Below are 22,648 nucleotides of genomic sequence, written 5' to 3'. Positions count from 1 at the left end.
TTGTTCTAAACATTAGTCTGAAAAAATACATTCAGAAGAAACCAGGTTGGATTAACTGCTCCTGCCCTGATCAAAACCTTTCATACTTTCAAGAATACATAGCTTGTATTCGTTCTAGAAATAGCAAATCTGAAATATATGCATATTTATGAAGTACTATGTATGCAAACTGCCCCCAGGACAGTGAAGAGGCATCTGCAATGGTCATGTCTCTCACATTCGTTGGCTGAAAGGTTATTTTTGTAGCCTACTTGAATGTCTATTAAGACTCATATATGTCAGATTGTGTGTAATTGCTAATCATTTTTGGTGGAGCATCCTCTGGCTCCCGTGATCAATTTCAAACTCCAAAATTCCTAGTAAGAATCTTTTTTTTTTTTTTTTTTGCGGTACGCGGGCCCCTCACTGCTGTGGCCTCTCCCGTTGCGGAGCACAGGCTCCGGACGCGCAGGCTCAGCGGCCATGGCTCACGGGCCCAGCCGCTCCGCGGCATGTGGGATCCTCCCGGACAGGGGCACGAACCCGCGTCCCCTGCATCGACAGGCAGACTCTCAACCACTGCGCCACCAGGGAAGCCCCCTAGTAATAATCTTGTATGACAAAGTGAGGATTTTATGGTCCCCAACACTGAATTTGCTACAGACTTTTCACACTTGAGGCACAATTATGACTTTATGTGCTTCAAATCTGTATCCTGCAATAGCCTTTTATGATGACTTGCCAGTGCTTCTCCAGCTCCGTGTCCCACGCCACCCTCCTCATACACGTATAGGGAAGTGGTCTTGCAAAATTAATCCTACCCATTATAAGTGTACAATATAATACCTTACTTATATAGTTGCAATTGAAGAAGGGTTGTTATTTCATAATCATGATGTGAATGATGCCACCTTATATTCCCTTAAGACAATTACCTCTTGTCCTACGTGCCTTCATACAGTTCTTCAGCTTCCTTCAGCTGCTTGTCTCTCTCTTGGTTTATATGATCATGTTTTCTTGGAGACAGAGAACTGGCCTATTTGAATGTTTTCCCTATTCAGGAATTTAAAAAATCAACTTATCAAAATAATTTTCTTTTTTCTCTTGTGAACCTTTTTACTTGGGGCTACTCGTACCGATTTCTAATTTCCAATGTGAAGTCTAATAATATCTAGGCATAGCTAATTAAGATGACAGAGTCTCAGGTGTTTTTTTTTTTCATATTTCTCCTTTCACCACTATCTACAAATGGACACTTAATTATTATTTACTATTTATGATTGTGATAATGAAGATTAACAACAGAATTTGTTAAGGATAATTGGCAGGGCACTAATACCACAAGTCATTTAAATTATCAGAGCTCTCCAACAAGAGGTCTGGGTTGGGTAAAAAACCCAAAATCTAGGGAAATTTTTTAAGATTAAAACTGTATAGCCTAGGAGAGAGAATGTTATAGAGGTTAAAAATCAGCTATTATTTGTTCATTATTCCTTCATTCTTTCATTCAACCAGAAAGTGTAGATTAAACACCTTTTCTCAAAAGCTTAGTACTACAAAACATCCAAGAGTTATCCCTGCTAGGCTGTCCAAAAATAAAGCATTAAAAATATCAAAAACAGCTGTCTCCTTGAATATATACTTGTTATTGGAAGGTCCATGTGTACTTTGACTAAATGCTAACTCTAAAACAAAAGAATTTATGACACTGACTGGGTGAAGCATTGAATCAATAACAAAGTTCTGTTTCGATGATGCAAAAAAGGTTAAATAGGAATGGAGGCATACGTACCTAAATGTTAAGTAGTCTTTACTTCTGTTACAAACATCATGTTCTGAGTTTGAAGTGTTTCCTAGCTTCCTCTAGTAGTCATTTAAAATCTTGAAACCTACTTCATAAAAAGCTGGACTGCTCTAAGAGTCCATCAAAGCACTTGATAGTTGTGTAAGTGTTTTATTAAAAAATTGAGTTATAAGGCCAGAAGGGAGTGGCATGACATATTTAAAGTGCTTAAAGAAAAAAAAAAAACTATAACCTAGGATTCTCTACCCAGCAAGGTTATCATTCATAATTGAAGGGGAGAGAACAAGCTTCTAGGGCGGGAAAAAACTGAAAGTGTTCATCTGTACTAAACTGACCTTACAGAAGTGTAAAGGATCTTCCTTAAGTGAAAAGAGAAAGGCTACGACAAGAAATATTAAATGAATGAATAAATGGTGAAAAAGTTTTTAAATTTTTTGTAAAGATTTTGTTCATATGTATTATAGTTTGAATATTTAGGAAGAAAGAGCAAGTTCTATAAGGGTAATTTCTATACTTTTCCCCAAGGAAAAAAAATGTATATAAGTTGAAAATGAGAGATTATTGCCCTGCGAAAATTAAAAGTTGTAATTTTTTGGGGGGTCAATTTAAAAGTAACCTCTTCGCTCCTAAGAATATATTTTTACATTACCATTTCTTAATTACTTTATTTGGTAAACTAATAAAAAATATATTTTAGTTTAATGCTTGTATTCATTAGTATTAAATTAAGCAGGAACATCTATATAAGTGTTTATCATGAAGCTGTTCTAAAAGTGTTCCATGAGGGTCCTAGTTCCTGTTATACTGTTGACCATAAATAAAAAGTAAAAATATAATTGCCCACTAGGTGGCAACAGTATTCCAAATTGTTCTACTAATACACACCTACAGAGTAGGGGAGTTTTCCTAAATTCTCATGATACATATGAAGAGGATGAGTTCTGTCCCTGCCCTCAACTAGCTCACAGTCTGTATTCTGCAGCTCAAATATATGTACTTTCTGTTTTTTTTCATTTATTTTTGGTCGTTAAAAATTCTAAGTATAGACTATTCTCAAGTATCAGAAGAAAAAGTGAGTTTAATATAGCCATTTTGCCAGTGTGGAGTCTGAGCTACCAAGTGTTATGTGCTGTGCCTGGAAGCAAATTATCAGCTTAGTGTCACAACCCCCAGTCCCCAAAGGTAAATCTAATAGACATTCTATGATAGTTTTCCTGCTAAAAACATACGTGGTTTCAGGCATTGCTTTTTTTCATGATTTTTCTCAGCCTCCAGACAATTAAATTGTCAGCCTCCAGACAATTAAAACTGGATTAGATAGCAGCTGTGCTGTAGGGCATCCAGTTCACATTTATTACATTTACTTCATAGTCTACTTTCGCCCTAACTAGTGGCAATAGAATTGCAAGTTGATGGGAACAATCTTACTCTTATCATCTGTACATTTCAGTATACTCCATTATGATATTTAAATATATAACATATTATTAAAATAACATTAAAGGGAACATAGAATTATCCCATATTCTCACATCCTGAACACAAATATTTTCTATTTCTCTATGCTTCCCTAGAATCTTTATTAAGTAAAGTACCCATAACATCTGAAATTTTTCACTTATAGATCATAAACCATTTCCATTTTGCAGCCTAATCTTTATATTTATCTTTTTATGTGGCATCTTAATATTTAGTTATAAAGAAATGTTATAGTTTATTTTATTTCTATGGTGGACATAGGTTGTTTCTAACTTTACCTGTTGTAATTAATTACAGAATATATGATGTTCTGGATGGGCTTTAGTTCAGATATTTTGTTTAATTCTATCTCTAAATATGTACTCTCATATTTTTCAAAACATGTGTTCTGAATTTGATTCCCAACTCCTGTCAAGAACCATGTAAATGTGTGTTTTGTGTGTGTGTGTGTGTGTGTGAGCACACCAACAGTTTTACTCTGGGAAGTTGACTTAAGGAAATAGTTCAAACACACAAAAAATGTCCAAGTAATCCAATGTTATGATGTTTCTTCATATGTTAGCATAACTTTATTTTTGGTAACTAATGCTTTACTTTATCTTTTTGCATTTCTGTGACCAAATAACTGACATAGAGTTCATTTGGGGTATAAGTTTTCGATCTAAATCAATTTTCCCTATACAGCACTACAATTATCCCTCCCTGTTTATTAAATAATATTCACTTTCCTGGAATTATGTGATTCTTATTTTACTGAATGCTTAAATATAATATATAAATGGGTTTATTTGGATTTTAAGATTCCATTTTATTTATGTTTGTTTTTGTTTCAATATTGCATCATTTAATTATTGTTACTTTATCTGGAAGAACTACTGACTCCTGGCAGTTCTCCCACCTTTATCATTATTATTCTCTTTTAGAATGTTCTTTACCACTTACTTTCTATTTTTGTTATATAAAACAGCTTTTCATGATTTTCATTGCAATAATACCAGATCAGCAAATGGGCTGGTTAAGAAATTATTTTTCTTAAAATTTTTATTCTGAAGTAAAACATGCTTATTGTAATTAAAATTCAAACAGTAATAAAACATAGAAAGTGAAAGTCCGCTCAATCATGTACCCTTTAGAGGAAACTAGTATTACCAGTTAGATACTTGTCTTCCCAATCTTTATATATAGTATGTATACAAAAATTATACTATTCTGCAACTGGTTTCCATCATTCACAATAGATGGCAGGGCCTTTTAGTCGCTGTTCGTATAAACTTACTTCACTTTTTCAAGTGGCTGAACAGTCTTTTATTGAACAAATGTACCATAATTTATTTAATGAATTCTTTATAGACATTTAGCTTGTTTGAAGTTAAAATTTTTTTATTCTTCTAAGGATTTTTACAAGGAATATCATGTATTTCTATGTAGTTGAGAATTTATTTCTGATGTCTAAATGTTCTATCAGGAGAATTGCTAAGTCAGAGACTGTCTTCAGTTGTGATAGATACTGACAAACCAGGTGTTCTAAATTACTGTTTCATCTACAGAATATAATAATTCCTATTTCCAAACTAGTAAATTTAACAAATTTTGAAAGTCCAAGAATATCTTTTTCTACTTGGGTAAGCACTGTGTGGAACATACCCTTTGCTCTTGTTCTGTATGTGTTTGGTCTCTCACTGCTGTGGCCTCTCCCATTGCGGAGCACAGGTTCCGGACGCGCAGGCTCAGCGGCCATGGCTCACGGGCCCAGCCGCTCCGCGGCATGTGGGATCCTCCCGGACGGGGGTACGAACCCGTGTATCCTGCATCGGCAGGCAGACTCTCAACCACTGCGCCACCAGGGAAGCCCCTGTATGTGTTTTGACATATGTGTTTTGACTGACCCACTGGAGAAACAGATTCTAACCTGATACTTGGATGGCTGTAAGATTATTTAATGTATCTCCTTAAAAGTTTAAACATTTTAGGTCAAAGGCATGAAAATAAGTGTTGATATACAACTCTGGAAACCTTTTCTCTCCCTAATTTGCAGTGTATATGGATTTGTATGGTATAGCAGCTAGTTGGGGTGTCTGAATTCACATCAACTTGGCCACCAAAAAGCTGTGGACTTTAGACAAGACACTTAATCTTACTGTTCCTTAAATTCCTCCTTGGTAATAGTTACTGACCTCACAAGATTGTTGTGAAAACAAATAACAACTACGATGAGGATAGTAATAATATTTTCGAATAGTGATTTATAGCTTTCAAAACACATTAATGTGCATTACCTCTGTAGATCTTTATAGTAACCTTATATGGTAGACAGAACAGCATTTTTATCATCAGTTTTTCACATAAGAAAACTAAGCCACAGTTAAGATGTGGTAACAATATCAAGGGATGTTTCTTTGACAAGTTAATGTTACTACCAAGGACAAGGAAACACTTACATAAGAGTTCCTGGCAAATAGTTTCAGGCATTGCTGTGTACGTATGGCATTTCTTCAACGTTCCTGAGGATGTTTACAATGAGGAAAAGACCAGTCTGTGACCAACTGTTTTCCCTCCGCTTTTCCCACCAAAACTCTTTGTATACAGTTATAGAGAAAAGTTTAATTACTAGAAAATAGAAATATGTGTGTGATTTATAAATGTGTACATGATAAAAGTACTGTGAGTTATTAGACAGCCATTGCTTTTGTATAGCAATTCGCCTCACCCACGCCCAGTGGAAATAAAATAGGCAAGTTTCCTCTTGCCTTGGTCACCACTGGAAGCCTTGGTTATGCATCTAACTTGTACTTCTGTTTTCTCAGCTTCCACTAGAGCTTCATTACAAGCACTGATTTGGGGCCTTGCACACTAGGTTATTAGGGATAGCCCCAGAGCTCAGTACACACTGGCTCTTAAAGGAGAACAGGAAAAGGACCCTCTCTCTTGTGTCTTAGAAGTGTGATTTGTCATTTTCTTGAAGTCTGACCTAACTGATCTCAGATCTTGTTGGTTTCTACTACCTCCTTGAAATATGTATGGGTGTTTCCATCAGAAAGGAAGCCTTGTCCCTCTTTTCATGGTTGTCAGTCCCTTCCGTTTAGTCCCTAAAAGCTCTACTCATTTATCTGTCATCCTATTATCTCCCCCACATTTAGTGTCTCCCCTACAAAGTCTGGAGATGTCTTGGTAACAGTTAAAAGTAGCACTTCTTGCAGAAATTATAATGGGGAATCCTCTCTATATTCAATAATAAAATGAGTCACAGCATGGTTTAAAAAATCCAGTGTGAGTTACGGTGTTTAGCAGAGTGCTGGGTTCACAATGTAGTTGTGAGAGTGATAGTGATGACAACGAAGGCAATGATGAAAGTTTGAGAACGCAGAAGGATGGCTACGTTTCTGTGTTTCAAGGAAAAAGTACCTTACTTCACTGAAATTTATGACAGGGAAAATTAGAATAAGATAGTGGCTTAAAGCATTTCTATGTTCATTCTTTCGTTGAACACATACATTTTGAGGGCCTATTATATGCCAGGCGCTGTTGCAATTACTGGAGTCACAGTAAGGAATGAAATACAAAATTCCATGCTCTCAGAGGCCTTCTGTTCTAGTTGACAAGATTGACAATAAACAGAATAAAAATAAGCAAAATTTCCAGAATGCTAGATAGTGATAAGTGCTAAGGAGAAAAACTAAAGACAGGAGGGTATAGAAGGAGTATTAGGTTGACAATGCAATTTTAAATAAGGTGACCAGGGAAGGCCTCCCTGAGATGGTGACATTTTAGGAAAGACAGAAAGGAAGTGAGAAAGTGTACCATGTGGACATCAGAGAAGATTATTACAGGCAAAGGAAACAGCAGGTAAAAGGCCTTGAGCTAGGAGAAGGGAAGACATGTATGGAAGACTGAGAAAGCCCGTGGGGTTGTAGGAAGGTAGTGGGAGATGAGGTCAGGGAGGTGCTGGTGGCAGGTAATGTATGGTGTTTAAAGACACTGGCTTTTCCTCTGAGAGAAATAGGATGTATAGGGAGGGTTCTGAGCAGAGCATGATATTTTACAGGATTATTCAGGCTTCTGTCTTAAGAACAGACTGAAGGGGCTAAGGGTGGAAGCAAGGAGCAGTTAGAAACCTACCATCTGAATCTGGGTGAGAGGTGATCCTAGCTTGGAGTGGGGTGGTAGCAACAGAGTAGAGGACAAAAGTGTCAGATTCTGGACTCACTTTGAAAGTATAACTTAGGATGGATATGAAGTGTGACAGAAAGAGAAGTGACAAGGATCCCACCAGATTTTTCCATGAGCAGCTAGGAGAAGGGAGTTTCCATTTATTGCAATGGGGGTAGCTTTTGGAACTCAGTTTTGGAGATAATTAGTTAAGATGACTAGCAGACACCCAGGTAGAGATGTCAGTCAGGCAATTGTATATTCACTTGAGTTGAAATTCAGAAGATAAAAATCTGGGAGTCATCTGCCTTCTATATAGTGACATTATTTAAATGCCTGGATGAGATCACTAAGGAAAAGCGCAGACCGGTAAGAGGAGCGGTTCTGAGCTCTGGGCCCACCAATATTTATAGGCAATAAGAATGGTAAGGAAACAGCAAAGGAGACTGAGAAGTAGTGGCCAGAAACAGAGGAAGAAAACCAAGGGAGTGTGCTGTTGTGGAAGCAAATAAAGAAGGGAGAATAATTAGCCAGTAAGTGAAGTAAGATGATGTTTGTATTTATTAACTAGAGAGAAAGAATTTTGATAGACTGAAAAGAGTTCAAAAGAATGATGGGAGGAGAGATGTTGAGGCCAGTGAATATATTCAACTTTTCCAAGGAGTTTTGCAGTAAAGAGAAATAGAGGAACGGGTAGTATATGGAGGGGAAAGTGGGGGGTCAATGGAGTTCTTCGGTTTTTTTCTTAAGATGGGAGGAAAAACAGCATGTTTGTATCACTGTTTAAATAACACAGAAAATACTTGAGGGTGCAGAAGAGAGTGGAGAATTGCCAGAGCAATGTCCTTGAGCAAGTAAAAGGGGTTGGGATTCAGAGGTCAACTGGAGGAGCTGACCTTGGCTAGGAGCATAGACAGTCCATCCACAGTGCCAGATGGAAAGCAGGGATACAGGCACAGATGTGGTGGCAGCAGAACACTGGAGTTCTCTTTTGATTGTCTCAGTTTTGTTAGTCAAATAGGAAGCAGGTCCACTGAAAGTGAAGATGGGGAAGATGTGTTGGAGTCAAAGAAGAGAAAAGAAAGTATAAAAAGCCATCTAGGAAGGTGGACAGATTATGCGCTAGGGTAATAGTCTGATTGCCCAATAGCATTTAGGACCCACTGGAGGTTAGAGATCATGAATTTTAAATGAGAACAGTCAGCAAGGTAGGTGGGGCTTTTTTCTTTTTCTTTTTTGCTTGTTTGTTTTTGCCAAGTTCAGCTACATGGGGGCTATACTGATTAGTTTAATATAACCAGGATTATATTTCGGTCCAATGAATAAGATGAAGAGAGAGATGGACAAGGAAATTGAGGGTGTGTACGAGGGAGTGATATACAAGTTGACTATGGAATTTAAGGAGGGAAGTTGGGGACAGAGGACAGGCAGTAGGACCACTGGAGGTCCTGGCGGGGTCAAGGACTTTTGCAATTGAAGTACCAATTGATTTGAATGCTACAAAGCAGCCAACAGCAAAATTACCTTAAGATTCCTGAACTCATTTTTTGTTTCTTGGTCTGTGACAATGAAGACATCATTCTTCAGGTCGTATTGTGCCATCTAGGCAATAGTCATGTGGCTGTTGATCTTCCAGAGCACAACATCATATCCAGTATTCATATTTCCACGGGCATCAAAATGAAATGAACTCCCTCCATCTGTGAACGTCACATTTTCTCAGTACATCAAGTAACTATGATCAATAAAAACAGAAGCAAAGACTGATAGAAATATTGTAAGTGTATCCATTATCCCAACTGTAACACTGCCTTACAGGAATATCACTTAAAAATTAGAAAAAGGACATTCTGGATCAGTGAATGTGGTAATTAGTTGAGAAGGTGCTTAACTACTAGGCAACAATTTGAGAAATGTTGAGAATTTCTGCCAAAGTCTTGCTCTGTGAATTTGAGAAAGCAAGTTAATGTTTATGGAGGTAGCTTCTCTAGCCTACAAAATTGAAATCTGACCATCTTTACTTTCTCCACGTTGCAGAATTAATGGGTCCTCTGGGGCAGATGCCTGGGCTCTAATTCTGGTTCCATATTTCATTAGTGGTGTGATCTTGGCAGTTACAATTTCTTTCTGGGCCACAGTTGAGGTAAATGAAACCTACTTAATATGATTATTATAAGAATTAAATGTAATTATGGATGTAAGCACTTTAGCCCAGTATATGGCACAGATTAAGGGTTAATAGAGATTAGCTTCATACCTTTAAGTACCTGTTATTGGCTAATAGGGATGTTGTGCAAATAAATAAAAATACTTTGCATCTATCAACTAATAAAGTCACCTGGCATTCATACATTACATGCTAATACTCAAATCTGTGATGCCCTTTTACTCCATAACAACTCAGCAAAGCAAGCTGAGCAGGGATCGTCTTCCTCTTTTCTCAGAGGAGGACCCCAGCCAAGGGGTGAAGGACCTTATCTGAGGATACACATCTTGACTTTCATTATGAGATCTTTCCATTGCACCTAACAATATATTCATTTAAATTCTCCTCATTGCTTTTTTCCTTCTGACTCAAAGCAATCGTCCCTGTGCCATTTGGAGTTATGGAAGGCAGGAAATTCGTCCTTTCCTTCTAGAGTCACAATCAGCCTGGGCCTTTGGCCAAGTCTGAGTAGGTAATCCAAGCCAGTAGCTGTCATGCGCATCAGCCCCAAAATGAAGGCTGAGGGGACAGAACTACAGACCTGGGCAACAGTCTGGTAACGACAGCACCCTGCACTGGGGTTTGTGCTGAGGGGCGTCCCTACCCGAGAAGTTTAATTGGTGAGCCCAAGGTAACTGCTAGTGTCTGCCTTCTAAGTCCATACTCGTTTGGTGGGACGCGTAGATCTTCTCATCTCCAACGGTTTTCAAGTCTGTTTCAGTAATTGAAAGTATAGTAAAGTGATCTCTAAATTCTATTTCCAATTTAGTTCAGAAAATGATTTTTTTTTAACTTGAGAAGAAATATAGCGAAAAAGTACTTTTCTTGTTACCCAGTTTGTTCAGTGAGAACTTGTATGCAATATAGCTAGAACAGAAAATGTTTTACTGACAAATGAGGCAGCCGTATTGAGTTTGTGCTGCAGGAGAAGAATACTGGACTGGGAGGGAGGAAAACATTTGAGTTCTGGCTCCACGGTCCCGTGCATCTATATCTGTGATGCTTATGTGGCTTTTGTTAGGTGCAAAATCTATGGAACAAGGCTGAAATTACTCTATTTGAATAGAGTTATTCTTATTCTATTTCTTCCTAGTTAATCTTTTTAAAAAAAATATTTATTTATTTGTTTGTCTGGCTGTGCCAGCTCTTAGTTGTGGCATGTGGGATCTTTGATGCCTCCTGTGGGATCTTCGCTGCCTCGTGTGGGATCTTCATTGTGGCATGTGGACTCTAAGTTGTGGTGTGTGGGATCTAGTTCCCTGGCCAGGTATCGAACCAGGGCCCCCTGCATTGGGAGCGCGGAGTCTTAACTACTGGACCACCAGGGAAGTCCCTTAGTTAACCTTTTATGAATGTTTCTTTCCTTCAGTTTTTTTCCCCTTTGGCAAATAGAATATAAGAAAATCAAATTGTATTTTAAGTAAATATATTAGCTACAGTAGTCATGTCAATAACCAAATATCACTTTAGCAAAATCTCTAAGCATGTATATTGATTTTATTATATGTCCTCACAGGTTTCTTAGTTCTTTTAATCAATTCAAATTAATTAGTATTGCTTTAAAGAAGCAGGATGTCAGATCTAAGGTGGTAGAATTAACTGACAAAATCTTATCCCAACAATTGCCTGGAACAAAAAATATGGAGGGAACAAAAATAGAACAAGTAAAGCCCTACCTTCAATGTTCCCATCTCTACCTGTGTATTGATTTTTCTTCTGTTCCTTCCTTAAGCAATATACACACGTAAGCCCCAGGAACTTAGTTGTTTAGAGAGCATATCCTCTTCCATTCTTTTGTTTGAACTATAATTTCCACCAGTTTTTTCCTCCATTTAATCAGGTTTTACAGGGTAAATTTCTGACACATATAAGTTCTGTAAATAATGATAACATTGTATGATGTAAATAAACTAGCACAATTCCATGTTTGTTCTTACAGGAAAGAGGGTGGAGGCAAACAAAACAGTACATTCATCACTTGTTAAATATTCTATCGAACATTTGCTCTGGATTAAGGTAATTTTGAACATTAATGCTTACAGTTATTAAGCTATTTAAGGCCTTTTCCATCCATTATTTGTTTATTTTTCATCAAGACTCTGAAACTCATGATAAGTTGACTCTAAAATATTTAGAGAGTAGGATTTGCATCTCCATGATTATATAATTCACCTCTGTATGGTAATGACCTGTTTCTGAGAACACGAGGTCAGGAGACCACTCCAATTAAGCTGCTGTGGTTGATGCTGTTTTCCGTATCCCCAGCCTCTCTGCTGTCCACTACGTCTCCTTAAGTGAGCTGTGCTTGTGAAAAGAGGTATCTATGTGAGTGAATTAGAGACTAGCAAGGAAGCAGCCTTGCATCTCTGTCTGGTACCCAATCTATGTCTTTTTCTTTTGTAAACTTTTCCATGGTGTAGCAAAAACGCACATGACTAAGGCTGGGACCGTTTCACTGCTAACTCTATGAGTGCCCACGGGCCAGACCTTTATGGCTGAGGTCCCCTCCATCTCTAAACTGCTGCAATTCTCAGTCACCAGTAACACTTCTTCTTGCCAGTTCTTTAGGACGAAGTGTAATGAACAAGAATCGGTGGATCTACCATAATATTTAAAGATTAGAGATGATGTGTGTCAATGCTTAGTATAGTAGGCCTTAAAAATTATTAGTTATTATTTTCCTCATTGCTCCACAATCGTTCCCTTTTTGTCCTCATGTCTCTTCTGACTTTTGGACCACTACACTTGAATGTCTCATAAGTTCTTCACATTCAACATGTCCAAAATGGAATGGTTAATATTTCTTCTCCCTTCCGGACCTTCACTTTTCTCTGTGTTTCCATCTCAGTAAATGGCACCAGTTGCCCAAATTTAGAATCATTTGCGACATCTTTGCTTTTCTCTGTCATTCTTTACATCCAATCTATCTCCAAATACTCTTCGTCTTTCCTCTTAAGTATATGCCTCTCCATCCTCATTGTCACACCCTTAGTACCTGTAGCACTTATACCTGAAGTATAAGGCATCCTTATTGTATGCCTGGATTACCAAACTGGTCTTTCTCTGTCTAGTCTTGTGTTCCTCTAGTCAATGTACATTGCAGTAGGAATACTATTTCTACAATGGAAAGCAGGTCACATCACTCTTCTGTCTAAAAATAGCTTTAATTGGCTCCCCTTTGCTCTCTCAAGTCCAAACCTTTAAACATAGCTTGCAGACTTTCTATTGAAAGGATAGCCTTTGTACCAGCAATATCAGCATCACCTGAGAGATTGTTAGAAGTGCAGACTTTCAGGTTCCCCACACTGGAACTACTGAATTAGCATCAGCATGATAATCATATTACCAGGTAATCAAGTTTGAGATGCTCTGATTGATAAGGCCCTAATGATGGATGCTTCACTAACCCTCCACTCTCATTTGCCTGTAATTTCCACAAAAGACTCCAGTTCTATGGCACTACTTTCTGATCCCCGAAGATGCCATGCTTTCTCTCTCTGTGGCTTTGCTGGAGTATTTCTGGCCTGCTTAACTTCTACCCATCTATCATATTCACCAGAGATGTCATGATCTTTGGAGAATGTTCTCTGAATTGCTAATGTTGGATTAGTTGCCTCAATTATATGCTTCTCTACCATCTTGTATTTATATGAAACATTGTAATGCATTATTCTGCACTGTGATCAGCTCCTTAATTGTTTGATTGTTTACTCCTCTAGACACATGACTCCTTTAGGGAGAGAATTGTCTTGTTCTCCATAATATTTTCAACACTCAACACAATGGCTGGAACACTGAGACACCCAACAAATATTTGCCAAATAATTGTGTAAAGAGTAGTTTGACTGTTATACATTCTCTCATCCCACATACATCACTCACTACCTTGTATATCATCCACAGTAGAGGAAAACAAAAAAAGAAAACCAAAATCACTGTTCACAACAAGGAGGTGGTATACTCACACACATCTGAGGAACATAAAAAAAATCTGTTGAGATAAAACAAGTATGACTACTATCCCTGAATACTGCTCACAGACATCACCAAATGTGGAGCCAAGGTAAAGATTATCCTCAAATATTGGAAAAAACTAACTCCTTTAAAGTTATTTGAATCTAAAATCATTCAGAAAGTATTATTTAAATATTAGTGAATTTTGCCAGGGGACAAAATAATTTTTAGGAATATATCTTTGATTAATGACCCTAAATGTTGCTGATCTTTTAAATTTAATGTCTATGAAGATTTCTTCCTAAAAAGACAATTATTTGTCCAATTAATTCTGGCATAGACATGGCTCACTCGTGATCAAAGGAGCAAGGCACTCCCCTATTCCTCCTTTCCAGTCTGTTTCTGTTTGTTCTGGATTACCATGCTCCCGGGGTGGGGGGCAATAAACAATGACCCCAGGCTCCTAGTGTTTAAATAAAACATTTTAGAAGATCTGCTTCAATTATACTTTCTCAAGATTTTTCCTCAGAATGTTTGAGACTTACTCCTGACTTAAAATACTTTCCCAGAGGATAAATAGCTATTGCTATTTGTACTTCTCTTCTCTTATGAGTCTCTTTATAGCTCCTCCCGTTTATCCCATCTGTCTCTGATTGTCTATTTTCTCTCCATTAGTCTTTCTCAACCTCTCATTCTTAAAATTTCATGTAGTGGTTTCATTATGATGGTCCACTTAACTTAGAGATTTTTTGTCTTTTTTTTTAACCAATCCCTCATTAAAGTTTTACATTACATAGAGTATGCTTTCAAACAGGTATCTTAAACTCACTAGACATATAAATATGTGTGTGTGTGTGTGTGTATACACACATATTTTAAAGAGAGTTTTAATTAAAAATAAAAATTCTAATCTCTAGTCTTACCTCTTCATTAGGTTTTTTCTGCCTTGCATTTACAAGGTGAAAACTAGTTTTAAAATGAGCAACTTAAAACATCCTATGACCATCACATGATTCACCCAAATGTAAGCTGATCACTTCAGACCTTGGAGCTTGTGTTTGTGGGTGTTTAAAGTAAGAATGACAAAAGTAGAAACAGCCTGCCATGGACATTCACGTATGTGATCAGAAGAATTGGATCTTATTCCTTTTTACCTTTTTTCCCTAACAAATGTAAAATAAATATCTTTTTTGGAACATGATTCTGCCTTAAGACAGGTTTGGCTTTGAATATACGTTAGTGAGAAATTTGTTTCTAATGAGTAAAATTTATCATATAAAGCAGCAGTTTGCTTTTAAGTGCCTTGTTTATGAACATTTTAAAAACACAATGGAAAATTTTCACTAAATAGGGCCATATTATGCTTTAATTAGAGTTCTACAAACTAATCAAAGAGAAGAAAGGGAAAGACTTTTACACAATTAGTGGTTCATTTAAACCTGAGATATCATAGAACTTGTTATGACTGACCTAACCACATTCATTTGAAGAAGACTGGAGTCCTAGGAAGACTGCCCTAAGTAAGAGTCATAACTGGAGGCGTTAGGACTTTAACGACCAGAGACACCACGAAAACCAAAGGGTATGGAGTCAGAAGACCCAGACGAGAGTCATATTTCTGGTACTTTCAGCTTTAGTTTCTTTATGCATAATATTTAGCAATAATAAAAGGGATCATTAAACATGCCTGGTCTTCTGTTTGTTAAGAGCATCAAAAGAGAGAATCATTTGAAGCTTTGAAAAGCTGCAAGATCAGATACAAATACATAAACCAAAGGAAAATAGCACTATCAACAGAATCTTCTTGGAAATTAAAAGAACACGACTTTGGTGGGTCAGAGTAGGAGGTGAAGGTAAAATAAAAAACTCTATTATCCTTAAGAACAAAGAACTAGCGATAGAAATTCAGGTTATTCAAACACTGCAAGTATCTACTTATAAAAGGAATACAGTTAAGAGCAGTTTATATAAATATTGCAGATTAAAGAAATGATGGTAGGGGAATTTTCTCAGATATGTGAGTTAGTACCTCCCATGGTTGGAAGGCATTGGGGTTCTGACTGTCTCGAGCTTGGCACAGATCCCAAATGGCATAACCAAGGGCAAACACTGCTAGCTGAATACTGTGAACAAGTCCCGGCTCAGTGTAATCCCACAGGAAGTCATTTCTCAGCGAGAAGTTCCTTTCTATATCCTCGTTAGCCTTGTAGGCCAAAGTCCCCTGAGAATAGTTGGAAATGCATTGACTCAGATCACTGTCCTTAGTATATGCAACAGGCAGAGCCTTGAGCATGGCATATTCATTTAAGGGCTTGTTATTATCACTGGGAAACATATGCAGATTTTGAAGAAGGGAATGGAAAGAGGACATATTCCTTCTTCTAAAGGTAAACCCCACAACTTTGCCAATCCTTCTAACATTAGGAATGGCGGTGATCTTGGTGGCCGTTGACCAGTTATCGCCAGCAATCCAGATCTTATTTATATTCCTTTCAATGGCTTTACTGAAGAGATTGAAAACATGGAGCTGACTCAGAAATACCACAACGACATTAACCTGGCTTCTGCTATGATTCTCTCAAGTGTCTGACTGATCCTGACGTCAATGGTATTATCTGAGAGGAAGGCTGGGAGAACTTCTCTGAAGGCTATGCACACATTATTTGTTGAGGTCTGAATTGCAAAAGTGTTGAGAACCAGTTGTCCATAGTCATCATCTGTGGTTAGGATGCCAATCCAGTTCCATCCAGATTTCTGAATCAGGTGGGCCATTGCTTTAGTCTAGTAGAAGTCACCTGGGCACAGTCTGTAAAAATGAAGGAAAGCGAATTTTGTCACTTAGGGTTTCTGCAGTTGATTCGTAACTCACCTGGAAATGGACAGAAACTTTTAGTTACGGTGTTGATGAGCTGCAGGTGGCTATTCATAGTAGATATTCTTCTCTTTGATTTCTGTGAGTTTCCATAACATTTTCTAAATTCTTTGATCCTTTCCATCCTTCCCCTTCAATGAGCTACTTTATAAATAGCTTAAATCACGATACTTAGTACCTGGTGACTGTTGAGAGTCATTGCTTTTCAATCATTTGGTACTGTGTATAGTATAAGCCCTTCAAGGGTTTAAACTCTATCTTAAATCTCCATCTACACTCCTATATCCATTTATATCTATCTTATATCTCAGGCCAGGGCCAATAGTGGATATTTTTTTAAAATACTTAGAGATAAATATGGGAAAATGCAGCCAGTCAAATAAGCAAAATGAATTTTCAGACACCTAGTTTGTTCAAAATGTGTATAAATGACAACTTTGATGATTTTTATTCTAGGTAAAATAAATCATCCAGACAAATAATCATCTGTCCAGGGGTCAGCAAACTTTCTTCTGTAAAGGACCAGATGTAAAATATTTTAAGCTTTGTTGATCACGTGTGGTCTCTGTCATATATTATTTTTGTATTTTTTGTTACAACCTTTAAAAAATTTAAAAATCATGCTTAGCTTGACATCTCAAGAGCTTGAGAGCCACATTTGACCCACAGGCTATACATTCAATAGTTTTCGGACTCCTAATCTACTCAAAAGAGCAGCAGCATTTTAGGAGACCTTCCTAATGTGTGCAAAGTTTTGCCTAATTTACAGCTTTGGCGATTTTATTCTCGGGAGAGTTATTACCTTCCACAGCTGCAATTGCTCTGTGCCACTTCCTCAGTGATTTTATTTTTTACTATTTACAGCAGCTACATGGTATGGGGGAAAGACAATAGGCTTTGGCGTCAAACAAACTGTTAGAATCCTGACTCCAATAAATTTGGCTAAGTTAGTTAACACTTCTTTCCCTGTGAAACAACAGGATTCTTGTGAAGACTGAAGGAGAAATTTTAAATGGATAGTGGCACACGGTGGACATTCACTAAACCTTAATTCCCTTCCCAGTACCTGACATAACTATGCTCACCTTCACTGTGCCGCCCGGGCTTCTGCAAAATCCGTGTTACCACAGAGAGTCCCCTCTCCTATTGTGTGGTCTATCATGGAAATTACATTTTCACATTAAACAACCATTGTTAAAAATAATCTACTTTTCTTACTTGTCACTTAACTAACTTTATACGTAGTCTAGAAATTTGGGGCCAAAGCCTTATCTCTGAGATATTTGGGGGAATAGTTCTTTTTGTTTTGTTTTGTTTTGTTTTGGACTTAAACTTTTCATTATCAAATTCTCTAAGCTATAATATAATGGAACTCTCAGAGTCTTATATGGGTATATGCACTTACTTAGTCTAGCTCCAGAAAGTTATATATTTTGAATTCTTATGTACTTATATTATACATGTATATATTTCTATCTGTTCACTTCTATCAGATGGTCATTTCTTGATAATCTGACTATAAGCCTTTTCTAACATTTTGCTTCTAATCTTCCTTGATCTTAGAAAGTAATGACCTAGTGAGTTACAGAGTGATGTGATATGAAGATTAATTGGTTCAAAATCAAAGCCGAGAGAGCTTGCTTGACTCTGAGTAATGTGCAAGGACTTAGTGCAGGGCTGTCTAATACACACTTTGGTCTTTCAGAGACCATTTTGCTTACTTCCTGGTTAATGGTTTGCATTATAGGAAGCTCAGTAGTTCACAGTCTCTGCTCAAAGCCTTTCCATCATACTCAGAACCAAGTGCAAACCATACCACAGCTTACAAGATGCTATATGACCCAGCCCTTACCCCTCTCTACAAATGCATCTCTTACTCTGCTCCTTTCTGCTCAAACTGACCTAACTATATTGACCTTTTGATATTCTTTGGACATTTCAACTTTGTACTTACTGCTTTCTCAGCCTAGGTACTCTCCTCTTGACTGTCCCTTTTCATTCAAGTTTCAGGCTAAACGTCACCTCCTTGAGAGTCTTCTTTGACTTCCACACCCCTTTACCCCTCACTTCCCCTGCAGTTTTCTTCATGGTGCCTGACTGATGTTATTTTAGAAACAAGGCAGTTGAGGTGCTCAGAAGTTTCTGTCTTATCCAAATCACACTGAAAACTGTCAGAAACTAGACCTGACAGATTGAGGGATGACTACTCCCTTAGTGCTTTGATCACTATGCTATCCATAATAGGGCACATCCTTTTTTTTTACTGAAGAGAAAGAAAGGTTAAAGTAAAAGCATCTCCCCCACTAGTTTCCCAGATTACCCTGATCCTTTCATGATAAAGAATATGATCAAACCCAAAGTATGGAGGTAGAACAAAACCCACCTGTGGCATGAGCTGTAAATTCAACATCCGGGAGACAGCCATGGTTATTTCTGTGTAGCCAGCACCTATGACAGCCTTAACCCTTGGCATGTATCTGGAATAGTCACACTTAAACTCCATGATTTCTCTGGAGCAGTTGAACTTAGAAACCTCAGAGCAGCTGCCATTGCCTCTGTGACATCTATGCAAGTGTCATAGATTTCATACCCTAGTTTGACTCCAGATAGTAGTGTTGAATTATTGATCATCTCAATGCTGTGTATCATGGCAAGAGTTTGAAGAAAATTTGATACTTCAACGCTGTTGAGAAACAAGTTTTTTTGAAATTAGAACATAACTCTTCTACAGACATGATGATATCCTATTTTATTCTCATTTCTGCCGTATAATGACAATTTATGAATTGGTGACACTTATCTCTTGAAGGATCTAAACGTTATTTATTTAAAAATAGTTTTTGATGGAAACCTTTCTCAAGAGTATATAAGGGGACCTCCCTGGCAGTCCAGTGGTTAAGACTCCGTGCTTCCAATGCAGGGGGCGTGGATTCGATCCCTGTTTGGGCAACTAAGATCTCACATGCTGTGCAGCCAAAAATAAAAAATAAAAAAAAAAAAGAGTATATAGGAACCCACAGTTTCTCAAATGGAGTCTACAGAACAGGATTTAACCTTTTCTTGGTTAATTTCAGGATCCTTTTGAATATTCAGTTTAGTATTCTACAGTATGAAGATGTTTTTGTAGTTAGATGTCAGCATTTTATTGCTGTCCAAGAATCTGCTTTTATAGACTCTGCCATTTTTTACTTTTGTGATGCTAATCTATTGTGGTTGGAGACCAGACGAATAAGACTCTTAAGAATGACTTATAAAACAGGCTCTGGGTAAACGCACAATAGCTTTCTCCTAGATAGCATGCACTATTTCCGTTCCAAGGCATAGATATTTCCCCTTTTAGCGGGTTTTTCCAGTTGGTTTCTGGACTTGTGATTATTCCAGAGCATTGAGTTGTTTAATTACTGATTTACTGTTAAGTTTATTTCACCCACCGCTGTATACAGAAGGTTACAAACAGTGCCTAATACAGAGTAAGAATTCAATAAATACTTTTTTTTTTTTTTTCCGGTACACGGGCCTCTCACTGTTGTGGTCTCTCCCCTTGCGGAGCACAGGCTCCGGAAACACAGGCTCAGCGGCCATGGCTCACGGGCCCAGCCACTCTGTGGCATGTGGGATCTTCCCGGACCAGGGCATGAATCCGTGTCCCCTGCATTGGCAGGTGGACTCTCAACCACTGCGCCACCAGGGAAGCCCAATAAATACTTTTTGAATGAATAAAAGGGGATATTGTTGTTCAGGGTTTTGATATTTTCAAGTTTCTTTTAATTCATTTAGTTATGATAAATAATATTTGGATAATGCTGTTTGTCATTACAGACTATCTAAATGTGAAGTTTGGCAATGAACATTAAGTGTTTAATTTAAAGAAAGAAACAAAGAAGAGAGGTTAAAGTAATGAATTGTCTGGCAAATAAAATGTGTAATATTTTCAGAGTCCCCCACGTGTTAGCTCCATGAGAGTCTGAACCCCTTTGGTGTTTACCTCAGGATCCCCCCATGCCTAGAATGCGACCTGGGTAATGTAGGCATTTAATAAATAGTTGCTCAATGTTGAATGAATACTGTTTCTCTCAAGGAGTGACAGTAAAGCAAAATGATGTTCAGTGACTTTTTTTTTCCAGAATAAATTTGCTTATTAGACCAAATGATTTTTTTAAATCATTTTCCATCCTTATTTGTTGGCCTATGATTGTGGGCCTTAAATCTGCAGTGCCTATTTAGTGCTCTGAAAAATCCTCATTAACTATTTCGGGGTGTTCGCTGGTATTCCTGATAATCAATGATTAAGATGACAGTAGCTCAAAGTACCCAACTTAATGCCAGGAAGGAATCTTAGAGTGATGTGGGATCACATTTCACCTGAAAGCATTCATAGGGGGCATGCTAAACACTTTTTGATTAAAAAAAGAAAAAAAAGGGGGGGGAAGAGGAGATTAAATTTATATACAAAAGTATCAAGATAGAAATCAGGATTTGAGAGTTAGAAGGAAGCACTGGGATCACATTGCTATAGCAACAGAAGCTGATGCTGCCTGTCTTTAAAAGTTATCCAGGCCCTTATTTTACAGAAGAGAAAAATCAGAAGCTGAAACTCAGAGAGTTTAAATGATTTGCCTAAATCTACAAAATTACTTTGTCACCAAACTGAAATTAGAATTCAAATAGCCTGTTCTCCTTAAAGAAAACCATCTGTAGTATCCTCCATCCAGCTTTATTTTTCTATAATACTCCATGACAAATGTCTCTTCTGTAGTCAAGCTTTCACGATATAAAGTGTTCATGAAGGAAGAAGGAACACTCTGAGTTGAAGTAGGGTTCTTAATTCATTATGAAAGAATTAGATGATTTCAAGAATGAAATAAATACAGTGTTGACAAAAATGTTAGTATGGAGAAAAATTTTAAGTGCAGTCTATTTTAAACAAAGAATTAAATAAAGATCCATGTTTGAAACAACCCACATTTGTGGGTGATAGGAATATAATTGTGCTATGTATGCTTGTAGTGGACAGGCTACTGTGTCTTACTGGTTTTCTCCTGTGACTTCAGGGGTTATTCTTTATAGGCAAAATCCAAATGAATATATTAATGGGAAGCATTCATTGCCTCTGTACTTTGAGGTTGATTATACATATAGCGCTAATATATCTTTCTTGTAAGGAAGAATAGCAAGACTTAACTTTATGCAACTTAAAAATGTATGAGTTTAAATTTGTTAAAATAATTTAGATGTTAACACAAGTAAACATTTACATGCCCTAGTCTCACTGCATAATCTTGAAATCTAAATGTGTTCTCTGAAGCTTTACTCACCCAACACACTTCTGGATTTCTGGCCATCTGGGGCAGTCTTCTGAGGACAACATTTTTTCATGAATGGCAAACAAACCTCCCATCATGATATGCCCTGGAGAAGTGGCAGCCACAAAGTCATCAGGGGTCTGGCAAGGCTGGGAAGTAGCAAAAATAATCACAAAACAGGTAATCAGTACTATCAGTAGTGCCATGTTTCTATCTCATTTGCTCGCTTCTTGCGAGTTCTGAGGAATCATTGAGCTCAGAGAATGCCAGCAACACCGTTCTTATTTCACCTGTAAACACCATATAACGTATTGGATAGTGTCAAGGGCCAGAAACACTCAGTGTTCACATCCTTGATGACAGTCAAAACAGTTCTTCACCAATAAGAACATAGCAGACTTTCTCACACTCCGTTGTTGATGTGTGATGGCAGTAATGCCAGGTAAAGCTGATAGAATTAGAAACACAGCTCCTCACTGTGAAAGCGTCTTTGACTCAACTGACACGTCAAGGGCTTTGAGTCATGCTGGCATTTCTTTTGAAGTAAGATGTAGAATCTTCAAGAGGGAGCAGTTTGGGAAAGTTTTCCCTCTTCAGAAATGGACAGTTTTGGGACTTCCCTGGTGGCACAGTGGTTAAGAACCCACCTGCCAAGGCAGGGGACACGGTTTGAGCTCTGGTCCGGCAAGTTCCCACAGGCCGTGGAGCAACTAAGCGCCACAACTACTGAGCCTGCTCTCTAGAGCCGGTGAGCCACAGCTACTGAGCCCACGTGCCACAGCTGCTGAAGTCTGTGTGCCTAGAGCCCATGCTCCGCAACAAGAGAAGCCACCACAGTGAGAAGCCCGTGCACTGCAATGAAGAGTAGCCCCTGCTTACTGCACCTAGAGAAAGCCCATGTGCAG

At 37.8% G+C, this 22,648-nt stretch overlaps 1 protein-coding gene across 1 annotated transcript; it reads right to left on the bottom strand.

Moving 5' to 3' along the window:
* Positions 1-51: 51 nt before the first annotated feature.
* Positions 52-21,949, bottom strand: GPRC6A (G protein-coupled receptor class C group 6 member A). Its single transcript, XM_024756703.1, is given in 9 exon segments — positions 52-114; positions 8,933-9,126; positions 11,357-11,372; positions 15,598-16,130; positions 16,133-16,367; positions 16,369-16,437; positions 18,824-18,969; positions 18,972-19,123; positions 21,756-21,949. Coding segments are annotated over 9 exon segments (1,602 nt in total).
* Positions 21,950-22,648: the final 699 nt, after the last annotated feature.

The sequence above is a fragment of the Neophocaena asiaeorientalis genome, unplaced genomic scaffold (assembly GCF_003031525.2).
Source record: "Neophocaena asiaeorientalis asiaeorientalis breed wild unplaced genomic scaffold, Neophocaena_asiaeorientalis_V1.1 scaffold125, whole genome shotgun sequence".
Lineage (NCBI taxonomy): Eukaryota > Metazoa > Chordata > Mammalia > Artiodactyla > Phocoenidae > Neophocaena > Neophocaena asiaeorientalis.
The sequence above is the reverse complement of the archived record's forward strand: the minus strand, read 5'-3'. Positions and strand labels throughout refer to the sequence as shown.